The sequence below is a fragment of the Mus pahari genome, chromosome 21, assembly GCF_900095145.1.
Source record: "Mus pahari chromosome 21, PAHARI_EIJ_v1.1, whole genome shotgun sequence".
Lineage (NCBI taxonomy): Eukaryota > Metazoa > Chordata > Mammalia > Rodentia > Muridae > Mus > Mus pahari.
This window is the reverse complement of record NC_034610.1, coordinates 48,255,468-48,268,516: the sequence shown is the minus strand read 5'-3', so window position 1 is coordinate 48,268,516 and position 13,049 is coordinate 48,255,468. Positions and strand designations below refer to the sequence as shown.

The following is a 13,049-nucleotide window of genomic DNA, read 5'->3' as shown; positions in this document are numbered from 1 at the left end:
TATGTAGTAACATTCATCAGATTTACTATGTAGTAACATTTATCAGGGTCTCGGGCAAAGGTGACTGCCGGCGACAGACGACATCACACAAGGTGTTCTCTTCATTATTTCATGTGTTTATAAAACAAATACATTCAAATCTCAAAAAAGACAGTATACACGAATGCACTTTTAAAAACTGAAGTGTTTCATCTAGCAGTTTCAATGTATGATATTACCAGGGACTATCCACTGATCTCAAAGGGAGGAAATCTGTAAATGTAAGTACAACTTCAATACAAACAACTAAAGCCATATGTGGAGGCCCACAACTTGCATCCCAGCAACTTGGGAAACAGAGGCAGGTAGATCTCTGAGTTCAAAGCCAGCCTGTTTTACATAACAAGTTCAGGCCAGCCATAGCTACTCAGTGAGATCCTGTTTCAAAGTAAAGCAAAAATAAAACAGACACTCAGAGCAGATCTCATAAGAAGAAGCCCAAGAATTAGACTCCTCAGAGGCACAGACAAAAAAGCCAGCCAAACGAAGTCAAGCAAGAAATTGCTTCAAGACATTAACTTTCTTTCTACACAAAGAGATACAAGTGATTTTCATTTTCTATGTTAAATATACATTATTCTGAAATGAAGAAAAATATTTTAAAATAAAGCCACCAAGCACAACGGAGTCCTTTGCAAATATAACACAAAAGCAAGGGCTACTAACCAGAGACCTAGAAAGAGAAGGGGTCTCTGTGTGGACGCTTCCTGGCAGCACTACAGCCACTTCATAAACTGTATGTGACTGGCAGAATGGGTAGAATCTCTCAGATATCGACTCTAGACAAACAAACCTATCACTTTTCCTCTTGTTCTCCTAAAGTCTCACCACTCCATGTAGGATCACAAAGCAGGAATGCTCGTTAGTGGTGTCCTCTCAATCACCCCAGACCTCCATCACAGACCACCATCATCCCACCCATGTGAGACAGCTGAAGCCGCCATCATCCCACCCTGTGAGACAGCTGAAGCCGCCATCATCCCACCCTGTGAGACAGCTGAAGCCGCCACCATCCCACCCATGTGAGACAGCTGAAGCCGCCACCATCCCACCCATGTGAGACAGCTGAAGCCGCCACCATCCCACCCTGTGAGACAGCTGAAGCCGCCATCATCCCACCCTGTGAGACAGCTGAAACCGCCATCGTCCCACCCTGTGAGACAGCTGAAGCCGCCATCATCCCATCTGTGTACTACTTCAGAAATTAGTCTGCGGGGTTTCATAACCTGGAACCAGGGCACATCTGTGCAGCTTCTGGCCCTTCCATGCTTCAAGATATGCTTTCTTCTCCCCCCCCCAAAAAAAATAAAGAGGTGACGAAGAAATAGGGAGCTCAGACAGCAGCACTGCATCTAACACAGGGGTTCTCAACCTTCCTAACGCTACAACCCTTTAAAACAGTCATGCAGTTCTGGCCCCAACCATAAAGTTATTTTTGCTGGTACTTCATAACTGTAACTTTGCTACTGTTATGAATCATAATGTAATTATCTGTTTCCAATGGTCTTAGGCAAACCCTATGAAAGGGTTCCTCAGCCCCCGCAATGGGCCATACACAAACCTCAGGTTGAGAACCACTGGTCTAGCAGAAGATGGAGCATAGCGATGAACCAAGACCACAGGGTAAGGAGTAAGGGCTACCAAAGAGTTCTGTAGTAAGAACTCTTAAAGAGACATCAATAAAACCAACAGAAGAAGGGGGTAGAGAGGCAAGGGATTCCCACAGCATGAATTTTATAAGTAGTCACCAAGAAATACTGCAGACCAACATGGTGACAAACCACCTTTTCCAAAAAGACTCAGGCTTTGTGAAACTGGCAATTTCTCAGAACTTGAGTCACCAAGCTGTTATTCATTCACAGTACCTTGGCATGATGCAGGTCAACACCGTACATGGAAAGCCTCTTTGCGTTCTCTAAGAACTGAGAGTCAGCTTGTGCTGGAGATAGGCCCCTGGGAATCAAAAGACACTGTGTCACCAGGAGATGCAAACGTGGGTGTTCACAACAGATACGGCTGTTCGGAGGGCTGGAGAGCTGGGACTGCAGGGGGAAACTGGCTGTAGAAAAGCAGAGTAGGAGACAAGATGCAGCTCCGCCTCTAAGGCCAGTGAACTTGGGCCTGCACACTCAAGAAGGTGGACGTCCACCCTTCCCACTTTCTCCTTGAAATGACGCTCCTTGTGGTTCTCACTGTGGAGAACAGCCGAAGCAATACGGGTGCAACCCGTGCTAACGAGAGAGAATGAGCAAACTCTGGCTTTGCCTTTTTAAAACTGGTAAATTCCTAGCTGTTCATTTAATTTTGCTAGTATTGATCAGAATTAATTGTATCTGATTTTCTAAGTATGACAAACAGCATAGTATTCTGCCTACAGAAATATATTTTTATCCCTGTCTATTTCACCAGCCAAACAAACTTAAGCCACAGGCAAGCTGATCTCTGCCCCAAACGCCGTCATTTCGAACACAGTATGTCACACTACCAGTTCCAGTCTGGGTGGCAAAAAAGTGTCTGCTGAGGAGAATTTCAGGGTGGGGGTGGGGGGTCAGATGTTGCCCTTTTAATTTTTATTTTAAACAAAAGTTAATGCATAATGCCGCTTAAGAGTTTTAAATCTCTGAAAGTTATTCAAATGATTTTAGTCAATAGTCCATAAGATTACGGTCTTCGTATATAAATATTTTATAGCTTAGAAAGATATTAGAAACTCATATAAAACTCCGTTTTGACAGAAATATGAAAGTAATCAAAAGTGCACATACCATTCAAGTAATTTAAGCACTCCTCACCTAAACAAAGGGGCATTTTCTGTGACTCACTGGGCCAGCTGTTCACTTCAGCTGTCCCCATCCATCACTATCTGCACTTCAAGTCCAGATGCTTCAATACCTTTTTAGCTTTTTAAACTATCTTGAAAAATCTCAAACATGAATACAGTATGTTTTGATATTATCTACCCCCCCACTATCTCCCTGGCTTTCTTATAAAATATAGTAATACTTTATATTTTATACTGAGAGGTAGAAGAAATGCAATGTCATACCAGTATGCACACAAGTCTGCTTCCTGTGTACTTGCTGAGGATAACAGGGTGAGGGAGAAGAGGCATATGGGGATATACACTATTCTGATACAGGAGTTTATCAAGAACACAGTCTCCACATTACACTAAATGAACCATAAAAGGGCATCTCAAGAGCTAGAGACTGTGTCCGTCAGTGTTGGACAAGCACCCAAAGGAGCCAGTAATGCTAAGCAAGCAATACGCCCATGTCTACCCGCCACGTGTCTGTCTCCTGCCAGCTCATCGACAGACCTGTGAGTTTTATGCAGTTCTGACACCTTTTCCTCCAACTCCTTGGTGTGGGCCGGGGCAAACTGGAAGTCCCCAAGATCAATACTGTCATACTCTTCTGGGTCATAGTCCCCATGCTCAGCCTGCAGAGTGTAGGATCCCAAGAGGGCATGAGTCACAAAGGAGCAGGGCAGGCGGCCAGAGGCGATATCCTGCCTTAGCTGAAGGCACAAGAAGTATCTGGGAGGGACAGGGAGAGAAGAAGCATCAGTTAACCTTACATTTTAGCATTCCATTGCCAACAAAACATGTTATTGGGACTAATACTCAGCAAAAATAGCTGTTTCATAACATGAAGTTTTACCCTGTTCCTTGAGCTCCTAAACTGCTGGCGTGTTTACAAAACTAAGTCTAAAAGTTAAGTAAGACAACAGACATTTTGACAACAATCATTTATCCAAGAACGAATGAACGAACGAACGAACGAACAAACGAACGAACGAACGAACGAACGAACGAACGAACGAACGAACGAAAGAAAGAAAGAAAGAAAGAAAGAAAGAAAGAAAGAAAGACAGAAAAAGAAAATCTAGTCACTTAGTCTTGCCCACTTCTCCCCTTCCATACTAATTTCTTCTTTTCCTGGAATGCCTTTAGCAACAACAGTCCTGCTACATCTACCTTGACACCCTTGCTTGTCCTCTCTTGAACAAGAGAGCTAGCCCAGTTCCACAGGCAGAGCAGGCCCTCTGTAAGAGCGGATGTGCAGCCCTGCGCAGGTTACCGTGACTGCCACCCAAGGCTACTGTGCTGCCTGAGGGTGAGAGTGAATGTTGGGGGCATAAGCAGGCGGCTGGCATGGATGGAGCCTGGAATCTCTCACTCCCTGGCAGCTGGGACAGCAACAGTTACCTGCAGTCAAGGAGGTCACTGTCTCAGGACACCGTTATATAACAACTGTTGTTTCTTACTAAGCTAATATGAAATGGTCTATTTTCTATGGAGTTTTATTTTTTTCTTTTCAGCTCCATTATCAATGCCTTTTGGGGACATATATTAAAACCTACTCTCTGCTCTCCAATGTACCATTTGCTGAAGTTTCCAGTGACCCTGAGATGAACAGCAGTGACCTCACTTAGAAGACCTTCTCAGGGTTACCCTTCATGACGACCTTCCCCGGGCTGACAAGTGATCTCCTCTGTGAGTCTCAAGAGCTGTCAGCCTCTCCCTTTTCTTGTTCTGCCCTTCACATAAGGGAGGCACAGTCTCTGGGCAGGCCTCAAGGCTGGCCAAGCACCGAATAACCAGACAGGGCTCCAGCTCAGCTTAACTCTACCCAAGTTTCCATGGGGTCACTCCAACAGGATCAGCATGGCCCCACACTTACAAAAGGACTCACACAAGCTCTGGCAATTGCTCTAGAATTTTCTGGTTAAAGAATCTTCCATTGATGCTGTAGTCTGAGTATTTTCATGCATTTCAGAAGTCCTTTTTTTAAGGACAGTTGTGCTCCTTTGACTTGAAGAACTACACAAACACAACAACACTGCTCTGGAGAAGTGAAGTTTAAGCTGGGTCCCAGGCTGCTGAACCCCACCATAGCCGTGCTACATCTTCCACACCTGTAAGTTTAAGCTGGGTCCCAGGCTGCGGGACCCCACCATAGCCGTGCTACATCTTCCACACCTGTAAGTTTAAGCTGGATCCCAGGCTGCGGAACCCCACCATAGCCGTGCTACATCTCCCACACCTGTGTCCACACACACACACACACACACACACACACACACACACACACACAGAGGTTCCTTTGCCTACTAACTAGGTAAATATAAACATATGACACATGTATACATGAAACTAACACAGGTATACACAGGGTAAACTATTAACATACGAAACCCTGAAGGTGAGTGCCTTTCACCATATATCTAAGACACAGGATGTAAATTTGCCAGCAATACTTTTCTTATTCAAGTCTTTTATTACTTGAATATCAAAGAAGAACCAAAGAAGAGTAATTAACAGTCTTGACACTGGTAATACTTCAAGCTATTTGGGACAAGATTCAGTTTTAAGTGAACATCTAAGTTTGTTTTATTTTGTTTTGACAGCTGCCGGAGGCTAGTGTGAGGGCTTAGCAGCTACAGGCACTTGCAGTGGAAAGACATGTGCTTAATAACCCAAGTTCAATCCCTAGAATCCACAGAGGTGGGAGAAGCACACAGACTCCAGAAGTTACCATCTCACTGTACGCGTCTGCCCTAGACACTCTCTGACATACACAATGATATGTATTAACTGAGAGATGGCTTGGCTGTTCACAGCTCTTACTGCTCTCACAAGGGGCAGAGACTGGCTTCATAGAACCTGCACACTGGCTCAGACCTGCCTGGAACTCATCTCCCTCTTCTTCCTGCAGGTGGTGCACATACAGATCGGCAGGCAAAGTTTTATACCATACTTTCTTTCATTGCTTTCAGTCCTACAGTTACAGCCATACTCACAGGACACAGAAATAAATGATAGTAATAAGCAAAGATGCACTTCAAAATGTAAACACAAGATACCTGGTGATATCTTCAGTCAGCTGAGACGGGTCTGGAGGATAAAATTTCACATTGAACGTGAACAGCCAGGGGAGATCTGCAATGATAAAATCTCAGTTATTTACCAAATACCAACCAGGTCTGAGTGGTTTTTGTTTTGAGTAATTTGTTATTACCTAAATTAACATAAATAAGCTTGATCTACAAATTAAGTGCCAGGATAACCAGGGGTGTTATACAAAGAATCTGCCTCAAAAAACAAACAAACTCAAACAAAAAACCTAAACTAAAAGACAAACATCAAAATGAAAACAAAAAAAATGTACAGTTCCAAATGAAAATGAATACTACAATGATATTAGGTATCTCAAAGCAAACCATGTCAAACAAAAGGGGCTCTGAGGCAGGGTACAGCAGGGGCATGCACTTGAACTCCAGACTGGGGAGGTGGACACTGTAGAGCCAGGCACATTCAATGGCCTGGCAATCTAGTCAACGGGCTCCAGGTTCAGTGAGAAATTGTTATCTCAGAAAACAAGGTGGGGGTTAATCAAGGACAATACCAAAGGTTGACTTCCGGCACACACACACACGCACACACATACACACACACACATGTGCACCCATGCACACATTCAGATATATACAACATATACATACAACATAAATGTCACCCAAAAAAAAGTTCGATGTAGTTTTTAAAAGCCAGGCTGTTATCTCATATAGACTTCACAGACAGGTAAGAACAAGTCTATTGCCTCCTCACAGGGAAGGCTCACAGCCACCCACAGTCACACTCCTGGTTTTGTTGTTGTTTGAGGTAGGGTTGCACTGTGCGGCCTGGAGCTCAGGATTCCCTGCCTCAGCCTCGTGGGTGTTAGGACTGCAAGTTCTTGACACCATGTCCAGCTAAAGTCACTTTCACAAGTACCTTACAGTATTGCTCTCTGCATGCAAAACAGGACCAGCACCCTATTCTATGTTACAACTGTAGTAGGTAGCTACCCCATAGGTTTTTATTAAAGGCAGAAATAATATGGACTAATTTAAGTATGGGTCTTAAATACTCACTTTTCAGCTGTCTCTTTATTTCCTTTGCAGGATCTAGCCAGTTCTGCAGGAGAAAAAAAAAAAAAAACTCAGTTATGCGTAAGAACTATCCCATGTCCCCAAAATAAAATGGAACAATTTACAGTCCATACCTTATATCTCATATCTAGTTATATAGCTTTCACTTGTTAGCATTCTCCTGGGTGTACATATGTATATTCACATGCTCTTGTGTGTGTGTGTGTGTGTGTGTGTGTGTGTGTGTGTGTGTGAGAGAGAGAGAGAGAGAGAGAGAGAGAGAGAGAGAGNGAGAGAGAGAGAGAGAGAGAGAGAGAGAGAGAGAGAGAGAGAGAGGAGAGAGAGAAATGCTAAATCATTGATACAATGATAAAGGGCAACTTATCTATATATAACTTTATTACATAGACCTGCTTCACAAATCACCCCTCAGACATTGAAATAAGTTGTTCCTAATTTCTTCTTACTTAAGGATAAAATGTGAGTTGTAAACCACTGGTTCAGAAATACGCATGCCCTGATTCAAACAATCACATCAATCTCTAAAGCGAACTTCTTCACATCCGTCAGCCTCTTGTCTCTACAACTCAGACCTGGAAGAGATAATGCCATCTGCCCGCTCTGTTTCTCATTTTAATTTAGAAAACACAATTCTAACATCCTTGGAATATAACATCCTTCCTTTTGCCTCTCATTTCTATTCTTTGAGAACGTCAACTAAAAATAAGACATCTTAAAGCAAAAGAAAGAAAGAAAGAAAGAGAGAGAGAGAGAGAGAGAGAGAGAGAGAGAGAGAGAGAGAGAGAAGGAAAAAGAGAATCCCAGTCTCTGAACCACACAAGGAGAGTGACTCAAACTATAGAGCAAACAGTTCCCACAAATTATCAGAAATTTGCACTTTGTGTTTTCCCACCCTATTGTTAAGTCATAAGAAAGCCATTCACCTTCCTAATGTAGAACAAGTACATTTTTTGAAACACAACACATTGATTCAAACAACTGACTTTATATATAGCAAGAAAGTCTGTTAAGTCTCCCACCCAATGTATTACAACCCCTGTAATTAAACACAATCTTATTCCTTAAGTAAGAACAAAATGTTCGTTGTGACACAACTGCTGTCAATCTACAGCACATGACCCACCACTAAAGAGTAATGACAGCAGCATCTTTTCAAAGCAGCCCTCAGATTTTACTACACCATCAACTCTGGCAGCAAGGATCCAGACCATAATCAACAAGGTATATGTGTCTCTGTCCTAACACTGGTGACAGATAGTCAACGCTCTCATTAAAGAGCCACCAGAGCATGGTCCACTATTGATGATGTTCCAGCTGCATGGGGCACTGATGTGAGGGACCAGTGAGACCCCATAATGGAACCCCAAGTGCTGTGTTAGGAAACAGCTCTATTTTTTTTCCACTCAGAAAAAAAAAATGTAGCATTCAGCTTCCTTACCCTGCAGCTGCTGTCCTACACAGCTGGTCACAAATGGGTGACTATGATAAGAACACAAGAACAAGAAAAACACATCACTCAGCTTCTAATCTGGCTGCACTGAGGCTAGGGAGGGGGGGAAGAGGGTTAAATGTGTGGCACTGGAACCAAGAGAGTGACGATCCCAAAGGGAAGGGACTCAGGGACGACTGGTACAAAGCTCAATGACAAGACCCCTTCTATCCCTGACACAGAAGTGCAGTCAGGGAGCACTACTTGTCTCAGAGACAGACAGACAGACAGCCCTCCCAGATTCCAGTTTCCTTAAGGATATGCTCACCCAGATGGCCTGCCAGGGAGAAGCAAAAGGTTTCTGTGTTCCAGGAAAGAACAATGGACCCGAGGTTCCAGCTACCACACTTTCTATCCTCAGCACCAACTCCTCCCAATTACCGGCTAACAGGGAGGGACGGAGGGTGTCTACAGATCTAAACATTCATGAGTGACAAGTTGGCAAATTAAATTGAGACTGTCACCCTCAGGCCACTTGTCACAACACTGACTGCCAAGATACACTGAAGGCTGCTGTGGCTGGCATCTCGTATTCTATGGCTCTGTTCTAAGTTGCTTTCCTGTCCCTAGGATAAAGACTGATGAGAGCAACCTGGGGGAGGAAAGTGTTTCTAGGGTTACACTTGTAAGTCACCGCCATCACTGGGTTACACTTGTAAGTCACAGTCATCACTGGGTTACACTTGTAAGTCACAGCCATCACTGGGTTACACTTGTAAGTCACAGTCATCACTGGGTTATACTTCTAAGTCACCGCCATCACTAGGTTACACTTGTAAGTCACAGCCATCACTGGGGGGTAGAGCAAAGACTCAACCAAAACCCGAAGCAGAACCATAGACCAGTACTGCCAGGGCTTGCCCTTCTGCCTCTCTCACTGGTTCATTCTCAGCTCGGTTTTTTAAATAGCTCACACCCACCTGCCTATAGACAGAGCTGCCCAGAGTGGGTTGGGTCTTCTTTCATCTACCATCAATCAAGATGATCTCTAACAAACATGGCCATGGGCTAACTTGATCTGGGCAATTCAATCAAGGTTCCATCTTCTCAGGTGACTCTAGGGTGTGTCAAACTGACACCAAAAACTATCCAGGACAGGATCCTTACCCAGAGATAAATAACAGAGGCTGTGTTTACACGACAGGACTGAGCAGCAGAAACCACAGCTTCCTACCTGGTTTCCTTCCCTAACCACACTGGCTTCCACTCTAAGCTCCATTCCTCCCATGGAGGCAGGAGGTCTTGTTTACTCTCTGAGACTACAGTTGTGCACAGGCATGGACAGACTGCATAATCCATGCTCTCTAGGGTGCTTGGCATTTTTAGGGAACCTAACATTAGATATTAAAATCCAATACCTGTTGAGTGTTATTTGTCCATTTCTGCTCCCTCCTCCCCTGCAGTCTTCTTAAATGACTACGCATTATTTTATTAAATTTACTTGTATTGACTAGTTTTCTTTTAGTATGTAGAGTATGGTTGGTATATAATTTCTTGACTAGTGTTATAAACTCTGAAGCAAAAGTTAAAGGCATTTAACGTAACATTATAGAGGAACTTAAGCATATTCTTTGGATTACCAATCACACAAAAACAAGCATAAGCTACTTGTGCTGCTCTGTTCTGACTCCTATATAGTCGGGTTGCCCTTGGAGCTTCTGGCCTCCACCTCACTTTTCCAAGTGCTAGGAAATTATATATATATGTACTACAATACTTCACAAACAAAAAAAAAAATAAAATAAAATGGAAATCAACTTCTCTGGGTTGACACTATAAGAAAAAATGAATAAAGCATTAGACACATAAATGAAAAACAGCATCACAGTGAATATAGTCATATATAATCACAGTGAATAAAGAAGCTGTTGAGATTAAAGATGGTGGCGAGTGGACAAGTATACACACGTGAGCACATACAGCAGCCCCTCAGGAAACACTAGGATGGAGCCCTGCTATGTTAAAGAATTGGCTTCTGGAAGCACACACACAGACTTTGGGCTTAGAAATATATGGAGTCAAACTACCACTTACTTTCCATCAGTTCAATGACTTCATGACATTTTTCACCCCGACTAAGCCTCAATTTCCTCAACAGGAAAATAGAATTCACAACATCTACCCAACTGAAGTGACCATCTTCCACCCTGGAGTCACCCACTACTCTTCAGGCTGGATCTTAGGATTTCATAGTTTGAACTGCTCACTCCCAACAAAAGTGTGCCCATGTCTTCTTTGTTTTGGAGAGTCTCAGATTGGCTATGAGAATTTAACAAATTCATCCAAGTTCACTTGTGTTAGGCATATGCTGAAAGGATGAGAGTAGTGTTGTCTTAACTCCCCCCTTCCACTGTTTCACCAGCTCCTTCACTATGCACACTGAACCACAGGACGCCAACACAAGAGGAAAGTTACAGGTTTTCTGCATCACAGTGAAACTTATAGCCCATATGGAGAACAGAAAATTATAAAGTTTAAATGGACTAAATGTAGGATCTGGCTAAAGTTAGTTACTCTGAGCCTTTGGTTCTGCTTCTGAGGAGGATGGGTGGCTATTAGTCAACTCCTTTAATCTTCATAAAGACAGCATGGAGATCAACTATACTTCTAAAAAGCACCTCTTGTAGTACTGCTTATAGGAAACTGACTTAATATAATGTCTGGGCCAAATGTTAGACTCTATTAACAACAAAAACTCAAGACTTTCCTCTTGAAGAGAGCCCAATATCTTTAATGATGAATTCATTTATACATGAACACCAAAACTACACCGACTTACAATTCTGTATCAAAGAAAAGCATGTTGGTTGAGTCTATAAACTTTTAATATTTTCTATAGCACAGTTTACATGAGACTTTAATAGATGGTGAAAAGTTTGACACTAACTCACATTTTCATAATCACAATAAACTGAAATGCTTCCAACTCCGTGTCACAACTAAGAGACACAATACTATACTAAAACCAAGACAGCATACATTTCACATGACAAATTGCTATACAAAATACTTATAGCTCTGTCTAAATCCCACTTTACAAGAGGCTGAGTAAGTACCCAATGCTTCTTTAAATACACATAGCATTTAGTGTGGGGAGGAAGCACAGCCAGGAGTCTGGCCAGTGGTAAAGCATGGGTCTGGCATACACAACACAGGGAGACACACCCCATCTCCTACAGAGGAAACCTCAAGAACTTCAAAGGAGGACTGTGAAGCTAAGTTTGACAGTAACAATTTTCTGGGGAAAAAAAAAAAGGAAGACTGTACACATCTATATTGGGAAGAATGAAAGTTGTTTTGCCTAAATGTATTTGAGACCTGAATTTTGCCTATACATATTTTCTATATATAAACACATTGTATCTAAAGATGAACATTATAGTCACATAATTATGTAACTTAACATATTCAAACTATATTTGAGTACTCACTTCCTGAAAAGTGTGTCTCCCAGAGGACACGGATGCAAAGCGTAAGTACTAAAGTGCCCATCCCACTTTACCAGCACGTTCCGTGACAAGTAAGAAACACTGACCACAAAGTTAGGTAAGGAATACTTGGCTCTTCTTCAGCAACTGGCATCTTTCTATCGCTGAGAACATCGGCCTTGCATTGTCTTAGAGGAGATGCAGACTGTCCACCTCTGAGCTACACTCCCAGCTCCCTTCTGATCTTCTCATCTTAAGCTCCCAGACTGTAGCCATCCCCTTGCAGTCAAGCCCTGCGTCTCGTCATTACACAACGCCCCACCTCCTTACACTTCACCATCCTGTTTCTAGATATAACCGGGAGAATGAGGTGAAAAGCAACACGCAAATAAGGTTTGTATCAATATTAATATGCTGATGACAGAAGAAACTGCTACGTCGCCTCCTTGGGCTGGGGAGAGGATGGTAGAAGACAGGCCGTGGATGAGGGAAGCATGCATTTAGATAATAAGAGACAGAAGCTGCCACTGAGGCATAGTATGCATGAGCAGATAGATTCACCAGCAAGGCTCCCTTGGCAAGCAGAATCTGTCGCACACTCACTATCAGCTGCTGCGAGACGGTGCTGAGGAGAAAGCTCATGCCAACTGCAGGGGATTAAAGTGTGCGCACTAAAGGTTTCTAACATTAGTTAGATCACAAGCACGTGACTATTCTCAGAGTGAGGAGAAACAAGAGCCCAGAGCCACCCTTCAGGGACAGACAGCATTTAACAGAGGGTAAAGTTCACATTGGAACCAGGAGTGTTCAGCAGACAGCTGACAGCAGGGATCCCAGGCTCCGGTGTACCATATGGACGAGACATGTGTACTAAAAGTTTACATTAAAAACAGTAAATTCTATTGCCTGAGTACTTATTCAGACTGTCCGTTTTGCTTGTACTAACAAAAGCATTCACAACATATTGAATCATTTTATATTTTACAAATATTAAATGTTCCTATGAATCTACCAATAGACAATCTCAAAAAAAAAAAAAAGAAGAAAGAAGGAAAGAAGGAAGGAAGGGAGGGAGGGAGGGAGGAAGGGAAGGAGGGACAGACTGGCAAGTCACTTTCTCCTTTGGAGCTTTGAGGAATAACAATGAGCACTTGATT

At 42.9% G+C, this 13,049-nt stretch overlaps 1 protein-coding gene across 7 annotated transcripts in view; it reads right to left on the bottom strand.

Moving 5' to 3' along the window:
- The window catches only part of Epb41l2 (erythrocyte membrane protein band 4.1 like 2), a 101,201-nt gene that overhangs the window by 42,736 nt on the left and 45,416 nt on the right, over positions 1-13,049 (bottom strand). For all 7 annotated transcript variants that reach the window (XM_029532819.1, XM_029532820.1, XM_029532822.1 and 4 more), the window contains exons 5-8: positions 6,958-7,000; positions 5,908-5,983; positions 3,359-3,577; positions 1,905-1,992 (exon numbers count right to left, since the gene is read on the bottom strand). In XM_029532819.1, coding sequence (XP_029388679.1) covers positions 1,905-1,992; positions 3,359-3,577; positions 5,908-5,983; positions 6,958-7,000 — 426 coding nt within the window. The remainder of the gene's footprint in view (positions 1-1,904; positions 1,993-3,358; positions 3,578-5,907; positions 5,984-6,957; positions 7,001-13,049) is intronic.